The sequence below is a fragment of the Colossoma macropomum genome, unplaced genomic scaffold (genome assembly GCF_904425465.1).
Source record: "Colossoma macropomum unplaced genomic scaffold, Colossoma_macropomum, whole genome shotgun sequence".
In the NCBI taxonomy this organism is placed as follows: Eukaryota; Metazoa; Chordata; class Actinopteri; order Characiformes; family Serrasalmidae; genus Colossoma; species Colossoma macropomum.
The window spans coordinates 33,254,715-33,273,915 of record NW_023494800.1 but is presented as its reverse complement, the minus strand read 5'-3'; the positions used below and the strand labels follow the sequence as shown (position 1 = coordinate 33,273,915).

Genomic DNA, 19,201 nt, shown 5'->3' with positions numbered 1-19,201 from the left:
TGACTCAGTACAGGTTGTGTCACTCTCGGCGTGTCACCCCCCTCCACATTGCACAACCGGTAACGCACTGTTCTCCAGCCCTGCTCACTGCATTAACATGTTCTTCAGTGATCTGATCATGTTCAGAGTTCACCTGACCGCATGGAAAGCCAGAACCCCCAGAATGCATTGTGAGCGGATCATAATCAGATCAAACTTTCAGAGGTGATCAGAAACGGACCTCGACCGTATTTAACACAAGAGTAAACTGGACACGTTTTCATTATTTACATACAATCACGTGAGCAGAAGTGCACCTGCCGAGTGCTGACTGGCAGGTGAGAGGATAAACAACAAAACGAAAGACGGAGGGCACTCGAGGCCGGAGTCCCAAAGCAAGAGCCTTCTTGCACTCCAGGCCTAAAAAAGCATCCAAGCCGAGCTTTTCCACTCGCACTGTAACACAGGTAAAACAGAAACGATGTGCTGACGTTCTTTGTACATGGGAGAAGTAATTTCAGGTCTCAACTGGCCACAATGGGGCGCATTTTAGTGATAAGTGTAGATGGAACTTGGCCAAAGTTTATCCAGAGATGAAACACGTTAATGCACGGTGCAAAGAGGAATTAGGCTGTGTTCACACAGCAGGTAGAAGTGGCCCAAATCCGATCTTTTTCCTCATATGTGACACAGATGTGTGTCTGTGTGTCAGTGTGAACAGATAAACACACTGAATCTGATATTTTCAATTCTGATTTGAGACGCTTCCAGATGTTGTACTGAAATCTGATACTTAGCCGATCTGCAGCAAAGCAACTCAGTCTGAACATCTGGATCGGAATTCACGCCACTTTTACGTCAATCCAACTCGACATTCATCATAATTTCGAGCTGCTGAGACTCAAACATTTAGGCTGATGTTTCTGTACAAAAAAAACAGAAGACTCATCCAAAATCCTCCGTGTTCAAAGAGTTTTCTAAAGAAAAGGCTGAACGCAGTCAACAGTTAAAACGGTTAACACGAACCAAAGAAGTGACCGCTCCCTTTTCACGGCTCGAACACATTCTGGTGATGAGCTCAGCTGTCAGTCAGTGAAGCTTCATGATGGCTCCTGTGATGCTGGTGAAGATGAAGCTGATCCTGCGGGAGTTTAGGAGCTGATCTGCTCAGACTGATGTCACAAATGGGTCACATTTAAAAGATCTGATTTGGGCCACTTTTACCTGCTTTGTAAACATAGCCTTTGAGCCTCCCTGCTAACAAATCCATTATAAAATGAAGAAGGCATTATAACTATATTTATCACTATCGTGACAAGTTTCATTAGAACACAACTTAATGCAGGCATCACAGATACTGTACTCAATGAATAACTGCATGTTTCATTAGAAAGAGAACATCAGACCTACACAATACAGTATTTAATCCTATTAATTTAATTATTATTTCTAAATGTGGCACTGCTGGGACTGTTTTTGTCTGTTCTAGGGACGTGGATTCAGACTACTTTTGACATTTGAGTATCCATAAGCGTTAAAAAATGGATAACTGGCTAACTTAGGCTTACTTTTTTAACTTAACTATTTACTTAAACTATTTCAAGTAAATAGTTTAACTATTCAAAAACAGCAGAGGGGAAACTGGAAGCTTTCCACGTTGGATGAGTAACAGAGGCTGCCTATATATAAATATATATTTATAATAAAAATATACGCAAAATTCCACTGTTTCTGGACTCAGATAATGTCACCTAGAGTAGCTCGCCTAGTTAGCGGTAAAGCTTAAGTGATTCCTTGGCAATGCAAGCATCACAAGGGGCAGCAAAGTGTAACCTAACACAGTGTTTTTTTTTCTACCTTTTCTACCTCAAGGCCCTCCTGTTCATCACCAGAAGGCATGAAGGGCCACAAGAAAACAAACTCAACGGTTTTGCTTAATTTTCAACACAGTGATGTTTGGGTGCTTATCCCTGCGATATGTGATGTGTATCAGTGAACATAAAACATAAGCAAATACGAGTGGGAGTGGACAACTGAATGGTCAGCTGTTTCTAGATGCAAAGCGCAAAAACACTGACAAAGCTGCCTTTGCGCACTGTTACTGCGGGGCTGGTATTAATGTTGTTAACGGTGTTATCGTTAAGTCATTTCTTTTTTTCCCCCCCACTGTTTATGACAAAGTGCTATCACTGGCTCACTCTGGACCACTGCACCCCCTGAGAATAGGTCCAAGGACCACCAAGGGGTGCTTCGCAGCCCACTTGTGGTCCTCGGCCCAGTGGCTGAGACACTCTGATCTAACGTACAGATATGAGTAAACTTAACACATCTTTCAAAACATAATGAGCATAAAATTGCCGTTTAACTGAATTTACTGAAAAATGTACAGACTTCTTTACGGGACGAATATCCCATGCCAGGAAAATGTCTAGAAGTATCATGATTTTGGCCATTTCGCCCACCCCTACTAGTGAACAGAAAAAGCCCTAAAAGAGGGGTCTTCATCTCTGGTTCTGGTCTATCACTATTGGTGAACTTCCTATACAAACATACCTAGTTCAACTCATCTGTTAATGGCCAGGTTTACTGCAGCTGGACTGCCCTGCCCTGCGAAGAGTACTACACTGCAAAAAGAGGCAGCTCTGAACTCGCTGTTTTTGTGATGACATCAGATCTACTTATTTCCGCCTTCAGCACTTTAGCTCCACCCATTCAAACTGAAGTAATAAGGTGCGTTTCAACCCTGACTGCTTTGTGAATGAGGGCGCAACACAGTGCAGCCAATCAGAACAGAGCTAATTTACATAGGTCAGTCTTACTGTAATAAAAACAGCTTGCCTTTGGGATAAAAATTCTCTTGTACTAATATTGAGTTACAACTGTTTTTGGCACGCAAGTTAAAAACAGCAGTAATGTGGGACACTGGCCCTTAAAACCAAGGTTATTTCTAGAAACACTGTCCAGCTCGGTGAACTCAGTTTACTCTCCCCTTTCCAAAAATGCAGAAAAAACATGACTGAAATTTTTGCACCTTCTGCTAACAATAAAAAGCAGTGCTTTCTTGCATCAAATCTCTATTGTATCTCAATGAAGAGCTGGGAATTCATCAAATAGAAGCTCCACTGATTTTACATCCTTGAGATGTAAACCAAGTCATTCAGAGTGGTTTGGTGTGAAATGCTCAGTTATAGAGAACTAAGAATCAGAATTGTTCACAATGGTGCTGATAGGAACCAGACGTCCTCCTCTAAAAACTCCCTCTTTAAAAGTGACTACCTGAAAATGGTTATGAATGAATGAATATGGCGGAGGAGTACATGCAGGTAGTTGCGAGGTAAAACATTCACCAAAGAAAAGTTTTTTTTTTTCCTCCAGATTTCCCACTATTTTCCCATCATCAACACTTCATAACCTATAAACTCAGAAGACTCGTGTGGGTTCACTGGTGGTTCTCGATAGTAAATAAAATGTCTATATATTTGTGTTCATTGTAGTCATTGTGACCCCAGCTTCCTATCACCACCACTGTAAAGACATCTGAACCACTGCACACCAAACCGCTCTGAATCACTCTGTTTACATCTCAAGGAGTGAATTATTCAGAAATTTTGAAAAATCGGTGGAGATCCCCTTTAAGGCTGGCAGACACTGAGCTATCTACTCTGTACAGTCTTTACTACAGGAGCAAGACTGAGAAACACAAAACCTCATTACAAAGCCGTGAAACCTTCCCTCTCAGTTAGACCCAAACACTAAAGCTCCGTCTACAGTCTCTGCAGTTCGTACTTTTCAGCTCTGCTACCTTCTCAGCACGCTAAGCTAACGCGGCTAGCCAACCGAGGTTAGCATGCGACATTACTTTGGAAGTTAGCTCCTGGCTACAAAGCTAACGACATAAACCGAAACTACATTCCAAAAAGTCATATTTTCCGTAAAAACCTCAGCAGATAAGAGCTCAACAACATTATTTCACTTCCATTCTTATTAGTAAACGGCTAAAAAAGCGCTTAAAACTTAGAGTGTACGGTTACTTAGCTAACCTACAAGGCTAAGGCTGGCTTCCCATTGGTCAGCTTCGTGTTCTAATTGTCCCGTTCCACCTTAAATGGTGCAGCAGTTACACTCTTTTTGTTCTAATTGTCCCGTTCCACCTTAAATGGTGCAGCAATTACATTCTTCGTGTTCTAATTGACCCGTTCCACCTTAAATGGTGCAGCAGTTACACTCTGGCGCCAGAGTAACCGCTGCACCATTTAAGGTGGAGCGGAAGAAGAATGTAACTGCTGCACCATTTAAGGTGGAACGGGATAATCAGAACAAGAAGAGTGCAACTGCTGCACCATTTAATATGGAGCGGAAAAAACCGAACAAGTATAACGTAACCGCTGCACCATTTAAGGTGGAACGGAAAAATCTGAACAAGAAGCAGTCGCGTAGGAACCCGACTTAAGCTCCGTTACTTAGCTAACCGAGCTAGCGTTAGCACTCAGGCTAGGCTAACGAGCGAAGCCGTGCCGACATGTAGGTTAACTTTCCCGGGCGACGATGAAGCGCAGCGCACCTGGATCAAGGCTATCCTCATGTACGTGTTCTTCTCAGCATCGTAGGTCGACTGGTCCTTTTAGCACAGGCGCTCATATAAAACTGAACAGCACGCAGCGCTAACAGGTTCTCACTGCGTCTCAGCTCCGCGACCCTTTAGCTCAGCGGGCTAACGTACAATGTCGTTTCCGTTCGTTCGTTTCAGTCCACAACAAAAGGCGCCACCGGCTGGTTTGGAGAGCAGCTGGTTTATTTATTTTTCACCTCAACATTGAGAAGTACAGAGCAACACCGTGATTATTTTTAATAAAGCGTGGCCACAAATTAATATATTAATGTTTATATTAATTCTGTGGCCTCAATATAGTAATTTATGGCCACGTCTTATTAAAAAAAAACGCTCACTGGTCACTTTATTGGGTCTACCTGCCTTGTATCTGCACTTACTGTCTGTTTAAGCAGAGGCACTTTGTAGTTGTACAATTACAGACTTTCTACATAGTTTGTTAGCCCACCTTTCATCAGATTAAAACCCCAATAAATCAATGTGTGATTTAAACATATGGCTGTGAAAGCTAACAAGCGTCGAAATAGCTGCAATCAGGTGGTAATAATTGTGACAAGCCTTGTACCAGCACAACACTCACCACGACATCAGTGTCGCTGCAGTGCTGAGAATGATCCACGACTTATACTCTGAGGTGGTCTAGTGGGGGTCCTGACCACTGATAAACGTAATAACAGAAAACAAAGTATGCAGGGAAACAGATGGACTACAGTCTGTAACCGCAGAACTACTAAGTCCACTTATATTGTAGGTGGAGCTGATAAAATAGACCAGTGATTCTCAAACCAGTCATCAGACCCCTCCTCCAGACGGTCCACACTTTTCGCTTCAACACAAACAAATGAATGAAAAATGTGGTCCAACTTTGGGGGACTGGGTTGGGAACCACTGAGTGTAGATACAAGGGGGGTGTGCCCAACAAAGTGGCCAGTGAGTGTATAAGAATAGCAGAAAGTTGGTACAAAATTAGCTCAGTATCTACACTAATGACAGGAAAGCTTCTCATCTCAGTAGGTTATTTAGATAAAGCGTTCATCAAGTCCACCTTCTGCTCCAATTCAGCATCGAGGGCTGCCTATAAACACACCAAACAGACACACATTAAAAAAACATACTAATTAATATCACAAACAGTCAGCATCTTTTGGTAAAGGAGGTACATAGTAAAACATACCAGCTCCCTCTTTGCCTCTTCAATTTTAACCCGAGCCAGGGCGGGACTCTGTGGATGAAAGCATCAATTAATTACATCTCTGATCAAACAGGCAGGAGAATTCCACTAATTTTTCAAAATTCCTGCATAATTCACACAATAAGACCGAAACACATTCGGAGTGGTTTGGTGTGAAATGGTTGATTGTAGAGACTCGGATGTCTTTACAGTGGTGGTGATGGGAACCAGGGGTCACTATGTCTACAACACAAATATAGACATTTTATTTACTATCCAGAACCACCAGTGAACCTACACGCATCTTCTGAGTGTATATACAGAATGTTCATATTGATAAAATAGTGATAAATCTGAAAAATAATCTTTACGTTGTATTTTGTCTCACAACTATCTGCATGTACCCCTCCACCATAAACGGCTTTAAGAGTACTTTTTAGTACTTTTTAAAGCCTATCAGACAGCATGTTTATTACTATTTCATGTAATAACTTTATGTGAGGGAGCTTAGAACCCTGGTGCGATTGTTCTGTTAGTGCAGTATGTTAGAATGAGTGAGAACGCTGCTATCCTCTGGTGCACCAAATAAGTGGACCGGGACTCCCTGAGCAGGATGATCTTGTTTTGCTTTAAAGCGAATTCTGGTGTTTGAAGTATAAAAGCAATATAAACCAAGTCGTCTAAACTGACCAAAGACAGAATGGTCTGTCTGCTTTGGTTCATGGAAAAGACGCGTTTCTGATGCTTTGACATGTGCGTGTGTTTTATCTTCTCCTCATAAGCTCTGAATCGTAGGGCTGAACGATTTGGGGAAAATATCTAATCGCGATTTTTCCGACTAATATTGCGACTGCAAATTAAATTGCGATTTTAGCTAAATTGAGATTCAGAATTGATTTATTTCACCCAAGAAGACCATAATATCCACCTTTTCTGGCTTGAGGCTTGACCCCCACCTGAATGCAGTGTGCCAAACTGCCAGTAAGTTGTGTTTGTGATGTCACAACCCATGGAGGTTTGGTTGCCTCTGATTGGTCTAACTCATCTACAGCCATTTAACAAACTCTTATAGGTTCAATTTTTCACTCTTAAAACGTTGTTGCTAATGTACACACTTAAAAAAGATGGTTCTTCAAGGGTTCTTTAGTAAAAGCAATGGTTTCATATCGAACCATAAACACTCGATGATCCATTTCATGCTTGGTGAAACGGTTCTTTAAACTGAAAGTGTTGTGTATGGTTCTACATAGCACCTTTTTGGAAAGGGGTCTACACAGCACCAAAATGTTCTTCTGTTATTACAAGCTTGACATCGTAACAATTGCAGAACGCTTTTTGGTGCTACACTGAACCATAAACAACACATTCTCTATCAATCTAAAGAACCATTTCACCATGCAGAGAACAATTTTAGCATGCAAATGGTTCTTTGAGTGTTCGTGGTTCTATAATTTAGTAAAGAACCATCAACCAAGAGCCTTGAAAAACTTTTTTTTAAGAATGTAGGCTATGATTTAAAAAGCACTAAGCACTAAACGGACTCGCCCCTCAGTACCTGAGTGAACTTCTCTCTCACTATGAACCATCACGCCTACTTAGATCACAAGGTGCTGCTCACTATTAGTACCTAGAATTAATAAAGTTACGTCAGGGGGGAGAGCTTCTCATACAAAGCCCCCCAGCTTTTGAATAGTCTTCCTGTTAATGTTTGGGACTCAGACACAGCCTCAGTGTTTAAGTCTAGGCTACAAACGTACTTGTATAGTCAAGCCTTTGGTAATTAGTTTTCCCTGTCGGTTCTATACCTGCCAGAGTCTCCGCTGCTCTGCTAACACTGTAATCTGTGATCAGTCACCCATTACAGAACTGACTCTGTGTGTTTTTCCTTTCTTTTCTTTGCCGAGTTGAACAGCTGCCCATCCTGTGCGTCTGATGCTGCTGCCTCTTCTGCCTTGATCGGGTGCCACTGTTCGCCGTGCAAACCTCACCCTCACAACCTGACCCCACTGGTGCTGCTGCTGCTGCTGCTGCATGAACTAAACTAATCAAATTAATCATTGCTCCACCTGTTTTCCCCGTTTTTGTACTAACAATGTTTGCTATCCGGTGTCGACCAGAGGAGGATGGGTTCCCCTTCTGACTCTTGGTTCCTCTCAAGGTTTCTTCCTGTTTCTCTTCGGGAGTTTTTCCTTGCCACTGTCGCCTCTGGCGACGCTCATGGGTGTTTGGACCCGGATTTCTTTCTGTAATGCTGATTTCCTTGTAAAGCTGCTTTGTGACAACACCTGTTGTAAAAAGCGCTATGTAAATAAACTTTGCTTGCTTGCTTGATTTAATAAAAACTGCAGTCTTAAATTGATTTCGATATAAAAACGATTCACAAATCTTTCAGCCCTACTGAATTGTTAATTATAGAATAGACAGTGTGGGTTTACTATGAATGTATGAATTTTGTTTACACCTTTTGGTTCAATTTTAAATACGTCTTATTTTAAATAACTAAAATGCAACAACGCATCATTGGTCCACAACAAGGGAAGTGTAACTCTTCAGATGTCTGGTTCCTATCACCACCACTGAACAATTCTGACTCTGTAAGTTTCTCTAGAACAGAGCATTTTACACCAAACCACTCTGAATGAGCACAATTTAACCACTGACTTACGTTGAATGTTTAAAAAAAACGGTGGAATTTTCTTTGTTTACCATCTTCATCTGTGAAAAATACTTAAAATGTGCGTATGTTATAAATTCCTATGTATACACCTTTAGACTCTTGTCCAGCTTTAAATCATCATAATCGTGTCTTATGCATGTTATAACATTTTGTAACACCAAAAGCAGGCCAAATGTGTCTTCCATACACAGCAAATTCCTTAATGTGTAATCTTCTGGCTATATCTCAAGCTACCATCACGTGTCACATGCAGTGCACTACTGAGGGTGTACAAGGCACTGGTTCTACAGGTATACAAGCCTAAACAGAGCACTGTGAGGCGATTCTCCTTACAGGGCTCAGGTCACTGTAGGGCTCCAATTTCTTCATGAGTGGTACAATTTCCTGCTTCAGTGCTGTCGTTTTCTGTAAATTTTAAAAAACAACAGATTAAAGAAATGAAAGAATTCGTTCTAATCTCACTTTAATGTCTCATTAACATCTCAACACCTATGAACTGCTATACCAGGAACCTACACTACAGTCTTTACCATGACAATGGAAAATAGCATTTTAGCAATTAGCTGAATGAATCAAGTGAGCTGTGGGGAGGAGGGTGAAGTGAAACAGGACTGTGGCTGCACCACAGAACACTTAAATCAGGACGTCCCTGTTATTATTTTGTATTATTTTGCTCTCTTGGACTCCCAGCCACAGATGGCTGAAGGGCTTACAAAAAACACTTAGGCCCAATCCCATTTCACCCCTCGCCCCATCACTGAGCCCTTACCCCTCCGTTTTGTGCGTTCACCTCTGTTTTCAGAGGCACGCTCCAAATGGAGTGTTATGAGAAAAAAGAGAAAAACAGGCAAGATGGCTGCACAAGAGACCAAAGAAACCCACCAATGTGAGAATTTTCTCTATTAAAAAAATATGATTTTCATTGTTTTATCTTAGTTTAATGTTGTTTCAGTGTATTTTGGTCCTTTTCTTCATAACAAGCATATAAAGTCACAAGTAGTGTGCTGATGTCTCGGTAGCTAGCTAAATTTCCTGTTCCACCTACAATGGCAGAATGGCAGTTACATTCTGGCACCTCAGTCATCAGAACTGCGTCACTATTTAAGGTGAAACGGGAAAATTTGAACAAGAATCTGGTGAATATCTGACTTCAGCTTCATATCACTGAAGGATTAGCGATAATAAATAATTGCCCCCCCCTCTTTAAAGTCATATGATGCCCTAAATGTAACTAAAGCCCAGCAGTGAGGAGCTGAACTTTACCCTCCTCTGCTGTCACTGCAGACTGGCAGAGTCGCCTACAGAGCAGCGCTAGTAGCTGTTAATGAAGTGATGCTCTTTTTATTTGAGGATTGTTTCATTTCATAGGGGAAGATTTCAACCACTTAGTAGTTGAGTTACAAGGGGTAAGGTGACAGTTGAAAACCAGGGGTAGGGGTAAAAATAAGAAATGGGTAGGTAGTTGTGCCACTCGGGAGTCCCCACAAACATTTTGTTAATGATCTTCAAACTAATGCAAACAAATCAAAAATCCAAATACAGGGACAGAGAGGATATTTGTCATACTTCTGAAAGCTGCACAATGGCTTGATGGGTAAGAGAGTCCTCCATCTGTCTAGAGGCCAGTTTGTCCTAAAACCACACGAACAATAAGCAAAGAAATAAACAATAACCACAAAAAAAGGCAAGCAATGCGAATGAACATCATACGGTCAGAAAACTGGAACACCAGCCACTCATACATACGCTATGACCGTCTCACTCACGCACCTGTGCTATCTTGTTCCTGTATGTGAGGTCTCTGGATTTATTCTTCATGAAGTCCATATTGAGCAGTCTCTCCTCTGCTGTAGCTGCCTCCACCTGCTGGGCCTGCGTGGTCTTCCTCAGGTCCCTAAAAAACATACATAAACACACTGACCACCACTTCATTAGGGACACCTCCGTGTTTCTACATTCACTGTCCTTTTAATCAGCTCCACTGATATACATATAGTTTCACTCTGTAGTTCTACAATTACAGACTGTAGTCCCTATTTCATACTTTGTTACCCTGTTCTTCAAAGGTCAGGACCCCCACAGAGCAGGTATTATTTGGATGGTGGGTCATTCTCAGCAGTGACACTGACGACGTGGTGGCGTGTTAGTGTGTGTTGCGCTGGTACGAGTGGATCAGACACAGCAGTGTTGCTGGAGTTTTTAAACACGGTGTCCACTCACTGTCCACTCTATTAGACACTCCTACCTTGTCAGTCCACCTTGTAGATGTAAAGTCAGAGACGATAGCTCATCTGCTGCTGCACAGTTTGTGTTGGTCATCCTCTAGTCCTTCATCAGTGGTCACTGGACGCTGCACACAGGATGCTGTTGGCTGGATATTTTTTGGTTCTCAGTCCAGCAGTGACACTGAGGTGTTTAAAAACTCCAGCAGCACTGCTGTGTCTGATCCACTCAGACCAGCGCAACACACACTAACACAGCAACACCTCGTCAGTGTCACTGCAGTGCTGAGAATGATCCACCACCCAAATTATACCTGGTCTGTGGGGGTCCTGACCACTGGAGAACAGGGTAACAAAGTTGAACACAGCCTAATCCGTCTTTAGTTCAGATGTTTTTGTTTCCTTTGTAATTACCTGTTAATTCTATGAAAGAAACATACAATTTGCATAAATTACTGGGTTATTGAGTTCATGCAAATATTAGAGTTGAGTATGCACATCACACTGAGATCACAAATTGATTGACTCACACATAAGTATTTTTATCAAATAGTGGTTTCACTGAGCTTAAAGTTTATCTTCTTCCAATAACGTGGTCCTGAATTCTTGAAAGGCTATGCATTATTTGTTATTGTTCAATTAAGCCCATTTTTTGTGTGACTCATTACTTGATTAATCATCAAAATCAGAGGTGTTCATGATTTTTTTTGGCTGACCGCAATTTCTTACAGCCAGACTGGTCAATGGGCTTTTTTTTTTTTCAGAAATACCTGAAGCTCACACGGTTGAGGAATAAATAACATTTGCTCAAACTGGCCTGTTATAATTCCTTGAATTAAAAAACCTGACACTCATGTATGATGTTTGTAGCGATTTATCTACCAAAAACAGTCACAATTAAGTTTTACATGACTTTATCTCTCAGAATTAAACAGGATGTTTGTTATGTGAAGACTGGTATGTAAATGAGCTCTGTTCTGACTGGCTGTCTGTGTTGTGCCCTCATTCAAAAACTGTCCTCAGTGAAATACCCCTTATATCTTCAGAGTGAGTGGGCAGAGCCAAACTGCTGTAGGCTGAATATGTGTAAACGTGTTGGTTTTCATGACCTCACAAAATTAATGAAAAACAGGCAGTTTCTGGAGCTTAGTTTCCATATGTGAACTGTATAGATTGGGAAGTGAATAATATGAAGTTGGAATTCAGCTTTCCAAATTATGAGCCCTTTAACTAACATGAATCAGATAAATGAGTCAAGGATAATTATACTATGACATTTTAGCATTTTACATGCCTCATGTTATTGACCTCATTGAACTGCAACACAGATCGACCAAAATAAAAAGAGTAAAGTAGCATCTTGTTAATTTGGAGCAAATATAAGTAAATGCTGACTTTTCCTGATTCTGATCGGGCACCCCTAATGAAATTACTCCATAGACCATTTCTAATATAATCAATAATAAACCCTCAAACATATGCGTTCTCTTACTCTTGCAATTTTTTCCGAAGTATTATTGTGGCAGCCATTTTCTTCCTCACAGCCGAGAGCTCCCGTCCCAACCTCCGGTCAGCCTTCTCTGCCTCGGCCAGGTCATTGGTGAGTTTATTAACTGCGGGGACAAAACTGCAGAGCCAGAGGTGATTAGTGATACTCTGCCACTGTGCAATGATCTTACCAACACGACAACTTAGTACTGTAAGTCCTCGAGCGAATCTCCAAGTACACAATAAACAATGAGGACAATTATGTGCTTTCAGAGTAAGTGAACCTAGAAATGTGCGTGTTTTACCTCCCCATGGATGTGTCTTTAACTTTCAGTGCCTCAGCAGTGCCTTCTAACACACACAGAAGGTCTGAAGTGGGTTTCGAAACATTTCCAGGTTGCAGCCCGACACTCTGATGAAGCAGTTCCTGTAAGTGGGCACCTATAGCAGGGAACAGTTTAAGTCATCAGTGTCCTAGTATCAAGTAGTACCTTACTAATGCTCTTGTGGCTGAATGCAATCAAATCCTCACAACAACGTTCCAACATCAAGTGTAAAGACTTCCCACAAGGGTAGAGGCTGTTATTGCAGCAAACAAGGACAAACTCCCTATTAATACACTTCATTATGGAAAAACGTTGGATGAGCAGGTTTTGGACATACAGTGTACCTTCTTCACGATGCTTATGTTGTACAATGTTGGCATCAGATCAGAACTTAGATTCATACAAAGAAAAATAGAACCAAACAATCACAGAGGGGTCAGAATTCATTTAACTTCATACATGGGATCACGTATGATTCTAAACTGTCTTGTTTCACCAAAACGAACATTAGCCTGAATGTGGTACATGTGGAACAAATGGCCTTCAGAGCAAACTCAAAAAGTGGGCTAGTTGAAAATAACTGGCAATGCTGGCCATTTCAGTCAAACCTGTAATCTGGCAACCGAGCCTATTAATGAAGATAGATCTCAGTCCTTCTTACCATCACTGCTGTACTCTGAAGCTTTCTGCCTGTGGTCATCTATGAGGAGCTTGACCTCCTCACACCTCGCTTCACTGATTTGCACGAGCTGGTCCAGAAGTTCCATGGTGCGTGCGCTCACTTCAAACTCTGGCACCGCCTGCTCGCCGAAAACCGACCCCAGCCACCTGTTCACCTGTTCAACGGATTTAAGGTCAGTTCAGGTTAACTAGGACAGTCAAGAACTCCACTCTGCTGATTTTGTGAGCCTATCATTTCAAATGCTACTTAGATGTTGCTGTACATGTGCTGATTACTAATAACAGAGACTCTAGACTCTAGACTCTTGGACTCAAGTCATATGACTTGGACTCAAGTCCAAAAAAAAAAAAAGTCAACTTCAGCTTCGCACAATCACCATCATTTTATTGTCTTTACTGTAAACTTTGTTCAGCTCGGTCGTTTTGGGTTTTTTTTTGTCGTCTAAATTCAATCCAAACTATTGGCCGTTTTTAGTTGCCTGAGCTAGTTTTTATTTTAATCCTGTGCACCCAATGTTCCAAAAAATAATCAAAAATGATCTTTAAATACAATTTTTTTATTAAGTTCGGTAGAACTTTTAAAATTCTTTTTGTGCGGAGTGCACTACTCTTTGTGCATACAGTCTGCCTGTCATGGTTATCTGTGTACCATGGATTTTGTATTTTAGTTGGAAGAGTAAAAAAAAAAAACAAAAACAAAAACAAATTAATCTACAGCCACACACTGCTGACGTCCTGACATTAAAAGGCTATAGTACTGTTATTCAGTGTTGTGGCCTAGCTGAAGAATGCACACTGACTTGTTTAGGACACGAAGATCAGGACTATTGACTTAGGACTCGACTTGAGACTCGCCTGTACCGACTCGGGATTTAAATCGAGACTTGACTATCTTGACTTGGGACCTGACTTGGGACTTGAGTGTGAAGACTTGAGGCTTACTTGTTACTGGCAACCTAGTGGCTTGCTCCCACCTCTGCTAATAAATGTGTTTTAGATGTTTCTGGATGTGTGCTGAACACAAGTAAAAAGATGAATATGAAGATATAAATATGAAAACTGTTGCCTAGATGATGCGTCATGTGTGCTTATGAATAAATGTTACTTAGATGTTGCTTCTTGCATGCTGAACATGAATAAAAGTTGCCTAGAAGCACTGTGAGTCACTGGTGAGTGATTCTGATAGGCTGATTCTGATAGCAATGTTTGGCAAACAGTGTCCACTTTGGTGAATTTACCACGTGTGTCACTTGAGCAGGCGCTGGAAGCGTTGGACCCTCACTTCATGGCATACACGCTTTCTTTATGAAGAAGGTCTGTTGTAACACTACAGACATTTCTACAGCATTCTTGTACAAATCTTATAGTAAATTCAGATATGTAACATTGTATACTACAGGATACTACACAAGTATTACAGACTATTACAGAAGTTTTACACAGCACTGCAGAAACATTAGTCTTACTACAGATACAGTATTGCTTTGTTTCTTTAACCTCCAAACAAACCTTTATGTAGGTCCAAAGTTATAGCAGGTCTTAGCTTTCCCCTGAGGTCCACTTATGACATTTTTAGTTTTTCTGATCTAAAAGCAGCCATAAATGATTTTTCATAACCATTTTCTACAACCTCTCCTTATCCGTTAGTATTAAACGGCTATTTCTGTTACTCTGTGTTAAAGACTAAATATGTAAATGAGCTTGTTCTGACAGGCTTAAGGAAAACAGCTCTGTCTGCGTGACAGTTTACTCAGAAAACCGCTTTGAAAGACAGAGAAGTGACTCTTTGCTGCCGTTTGCCACAGACATAACGTTGCACGCCCAGATGTCCTGAGATGTCCGTGTGTGTCTCTGTGGTTGTAGCTATAAAACATCTCATTTTCTCGTCTGCTGCTCCTCACACGCGCTCAGTCTGAAGAGCTGAGGAGGTGAACTCACCCTTTTGCTCTTTTCACACATGTTTCCAGCCGTCAGACTCTAAAAATGATGTTGAAATCTGTGAAACTTCTGGTCTCAACTTCGTAAAACAGTTTGTAAACACGAGAAATCCCGCCGTTCACGTTCCATCGCTTTCTTATTCCGGGGCGTGAAGGCGTGAACGTGATTGGCCCGAGGAAAACAGAACTGGCCAATGAACATCGAGGCTAGCACAATCTCCCGCCCCCTTTTACAAGGTCGAGCTAAAGTTGCAGCCAGGTTTGCCTTCTCTCTCTCTCTCTCTCTCTCTCTCTCTCTCTCTCTCTCTCTCTCTGTCTGTGTGTCTCTCTCACTGTCTCTCTCTCTCTCTGTCTGTGTCTCTCTCTCTCTGTCTCTCCCTCTCTTTCTCACTGTCTCTCTCTCTGTCAATTCAATTTCAATTCAATTCAGTAAGCTTTATTGGCATGACCATATTCATTTACAGTATTGCCAAAGCATCCAAAAAAAAGAAACAAGAAGAATTAACATTTAGAACATAGAGCTTTAGAACAAGAGCATAAGAACTCTTAATTTCATTTGATATAAGAATAATTATGACAAGAATCACATAAAATAATAGCTAAAATAGTGCTTTGGAATTGAGTTGTAAAGAAAAATTAAGAGGAAAAATAATAAATTAAAAAACAACAACAAAAAAAAAAACAGCAGTTTTAGATATCTTCTGTGTGTGTGTTTGTGTCTGTGTTTCTGTGTGTGTGCTGTATTTGGGTGGGTCACTCACTGTCCCTCATATTGTGGCAGGTAGATACATATCGTGCTGCTAAGGCGCTGCTCTTTCTCCTCTCTCCTAGCAGGATGGGCAGCTTCTCATTATTACTGTGGCGGCTAAATTGGGGGTGAATCTTCTGAAATTTATTAAAGTATATTTTGCTTAGTGTTTTGTATTTGTTACACTCAGTGAGGAAGTGCAGCTCTGTCTCTACAGTGTTACTGTCACACTGCTGGCAGAGTCTCTGCTCTTTAGGCAGCCAGGATCTCTTATAGCGGCCGGTCTGCATGGCCAGGCTGTGGTCACTGAGTCTGTACTTTGTCAGCATGGTTCTGTGTTTAGTGTCAGTCACTGTGTTCAGGTACTCCGCTACAGTGTACTGATGTTTTAGGGCCAGATAGCACAGCATTGTGCTCTGTGGGTGTGTCTGTGTTCCAGTGGGTGATGTAGTTTTGTTTTTGGAGTGTTATAATTTGGTTTGGTCTGATTGTGTGTATTACAGGCTGGTCGGGTAACAGTGTTAGTGTGTGTTAGTGAACTCAGCACCAGGACCAGCTGTGTGAGGGGGCTCTTCTTTTTGCTCAGCTCTTGGCATTGCAGGGCTTTGTAGTGATAAGAATGGGGGTCACTGTGTTTTAGATGTAGCCAATATTTAATGGTTCTTTTTTGGATTTTGAGCAGTAGTGGAAATTGGCCTAATTCAGCTCTGCAGGCGTTGTTTGTTGTTCTCCTGTGAACTTGCAGGATGTTTTTACAGAATTCGGTGTGCAGGATTTCTACTGGGTGTTTGTCCCAGAGGTCAAAATTTAGATTTGAGAGTGGCCCCCATACCTCACTGCCATACAGGAGAATCGGTTCTATAACTGATTGGAATAATTTAAGCCAGATTTGAATTGGTATTTGAAAGTGAATTTGTCATTTGATTGCGTAAAATGCCCTCCGCGCTTTCTCTCTCAGCTCATTGACTGCTGGATTGAAGTTTCCAGTTGAACTTATCTTCAATCCTAGATAATTGAACTCTTTACATTTTTCTAATCTGTGTGTCTCTATTGTGAAGCTGGATGTGTTTCCCTGAGATCTGGATCTTTTTTGGAAAATGATTGTTTTGGTCTTTATCAGGTTTACTGCCAGGGCCCAGGTCTGGCAGTACTGCTCCAGCAGGTCCAGTTTCTGCTGTAGGCCCTGCTCTGTGGGGGACAGCAGAACCAGGTCATCTGCATAGAGCAGGAACTTGATTTCTGAGTCGTGCAGAGTGAGACCAGGTGCTGCAGAGTGCTCTAAAGCTGTGGCCAATTCATTAATATAAATGTTGAATAGAGTTGGGCTTAAGCAGCAGCCTTTTCTCACTCCGCGCTCCTGAGAGAAGAAAGCCGTCCTTTTGTTGCCAATTTTTATACCGCATTTGTTATTTGTGTACATAGATTTAATGTCATATGTTTTACCCCTAAACCACTTTCAAAAACTTTATAAAATAGTCTGTTGTGCCAAATAGTATCAAAAGCTTTTTCGAAATCAATGAAACATGCAAAAATTCTGTTTTTATTTTGATTTACGTGTAAATTGATTAGGGTGTGTAGGGTGTAAATATGATCTGATGTGCGGTGATTTGGTATGAATCCAATCTGACTTTTACTCAAGACACTGTGCTTCATAAGGAAGTCTATGAGTCTGGAATTGATAATGCTGCAGAGCACCTTCCCCAGATTACTGTTCACACAGATGCCTCGGTAGTTATTAGGGTCGAATTTATCTCCACTTTTGTAGATGGGCGTAATAAGACCTTGACTCCAGATGTCAGGGAAATAACCTACACTCAGAATCATGTTAAAAAGTTTGAGAAGCGCCAATTGGAATTTTTTGCTTGTGTTTTTAATCATTTCATTTAATATGCCGTCAGGCCCACTTGATTTTTTAGGTTTTAGATGAGATATTTTATCTCTCAGTTCCTGCTCAGTAATGGGGGAGTCCAGGGGATTCTGGAACCCTTTTATTGCCAATTCTAATATGTTTAGTTTTTCAGTTATGTTGTTTTGTTCAGCTTTGATGTTGCTGGGTACTTTACTATATAATGATTTGAAATGTGTGATCCATATGTCTCCATTCTGAATGACCAATTCCTCTGATTTTGGTTTATTTAGGGTGTTTCAGTGTTCCCAAAAACTATTTGTACTTATGGACTCCTCCATTAGTGTCAGCTGTGCTTGTGTGTGTTGTGCTTTTTTGATTCTGAGTGTACGTTTGTAAAGTCTCAGAGTCTCACAGTATTGAAGGCGTAATTCTGCATTATTTGGGTCTCTGTGTTTTTGATTTGATAATTTCCTTAATTCTTTCCTAATTTTCTGACATTCAATATCAAACCATTTGTCATCACTTGGTTTTTTGGGTTTGTTCCTGGATTGTTTTAATTTACTTATTTGAGCAGTTGTTGTAAAAATGTGATTAATATTTCTGACTGCAAGATTGATTCCTTCATTACTGTGAGTTTGTGTGGTGTCCAGAAAGCTGTCTAAAAGTGTTTGAATTTTGGGGTCTCTGATTGCTTTCTGGAACTCCTCTGTGCTGTTTTGGGCCCATCTGTATGGCCTCCTGATGCTGTACAGCTTACTGGGCTGAGTGTGTGCAGTGCTGTTAGTCTCTGTCCTTTTAATGAACACAGTAATTTGGCTGTGGTCAGACAGAGGGGTAAGAGGTTTAACAGTGAATGCCCCGAGAGAGAAAGGGTCTAAATCTGTTATCATATAATCTACTGTACTATTTCCAAGAGGTGAGCAGAAGGTAAATCTCCCTAAAGAGTCCCCTCATAACCTACCGTTGACAATGTACAGACCCAGACTCTGACAGAGCTGCAGGAGGTCCTTTCCGTTTCTGTTCACCTGTGAATCAGAGTTGTATCGGGGGAAGTTAGTTATATTTCTTGGGTATTGGTGTCCGAATAAATATAATTGTTACCTTGCTCTGTGTTGAAGTCAGGTAGAGATCCAGTGCAAGCATTCAGGTCCCCACAGATCAGCCCACTTCCCTGGGCCTGGAAGCTGCTGATCTGATCGTGCAGACTGGGGAAAATGTCTTCATTATAATAAGGGGATTCACTGGGAGGGATATAGAGATATATGTATAGGGATATAGGGATATATGTCGATGTCCTTTGTGTTGTTTGTGAATTCTTTGTTTTTGCTTTTGTATCCAAATAATGATGACTTTATGCCCTGAATGTTCCATAAAGAGACAGATAAAGGTTTCATTCTTTAAATGTGTGTGGCTCATTGTAGGAAGGGCGTGACACAGATATTGTAGGACAGGGCTCAGTGCGGGTGGTCTGTGGCTTGAAGTGGGCGGGCTGTTTGTCTAAGAGATGGAGTATT

The 19,201-nt window shown here is 41.2% G+C and overlaps 2 protein-coding genes across 3 annotated transcripts in view; both read right to left on the bottom strand.

Annotated features, from left to right (window-relative positions):
• cunh18orf25 (chromosome unknown C18orf25 homolog) overlaps positions 1-4,684 on the bottom strand; it is a 28,362-nt gene extending 23,678 nt beyond the window's left edge. For both annotated transcript variants that reach the window (XM_036587626.1, XM_036587627.1), the window contains exon 1: positions 4,541-4,684. The gene's annotated coding sequence lies outside the window, so the exon portion shown is untranslated. The remainder of the gene's footprint in view (positions 1-4,540) is intronic.
• Positions 4,685-4,773: 89 nt separating this feature from the next.
• Positions 4,774-15,112, bottom strand: haus1 (HAUS augmin-like complex, subunit 1). Its single transcript, XM_036587625.1, has 9 exons — positions 15,092-15,112; positions 13,134-13,308; positions 12,452-12,587; positions 12,151-12,285; positions 10,207-10,330; positions 10,003-10,068; positions 8,770-8,841; positions 5,763-5,810; positions 4,774-5,663 (listed from the first exon to the last, which is right to left on the bottom strand). The coding sequence occupies exons 1-9, from the start codon at positions 15,110-15,112 to the stop codon at positions 5,604-5,606; spliced, it is 837 nt and encodes a 278-aa protein (XP_036443518.1). The 3' UTR covers positions 4,774-5,603.
• Between the last annotated feature and the right edge of the window lie 4,089 nt (positions 15,113-19,201).

Coding starts and splice junctions, on each gene's coding strand:
- haus1 (XM_036587625.1), bottom strand. CDS start 15,112: ATGTGTGAAAAGAGCAAAAGG. Junction 13,309..15,091: donor TGTGTGAAAAGAGCAAAAGG/GTGAGTTCACCT, acceptor TCCGTTGAACAG/GTGAACAGGTGGCTGGGGTC. Junction 12,588..13,133: donor TTCAGAGTACAGCAGTGATG/GTAAGAAGGACT, acceptor TCCCTGCTATAG/GTGCCCACTTACAGGAACTG.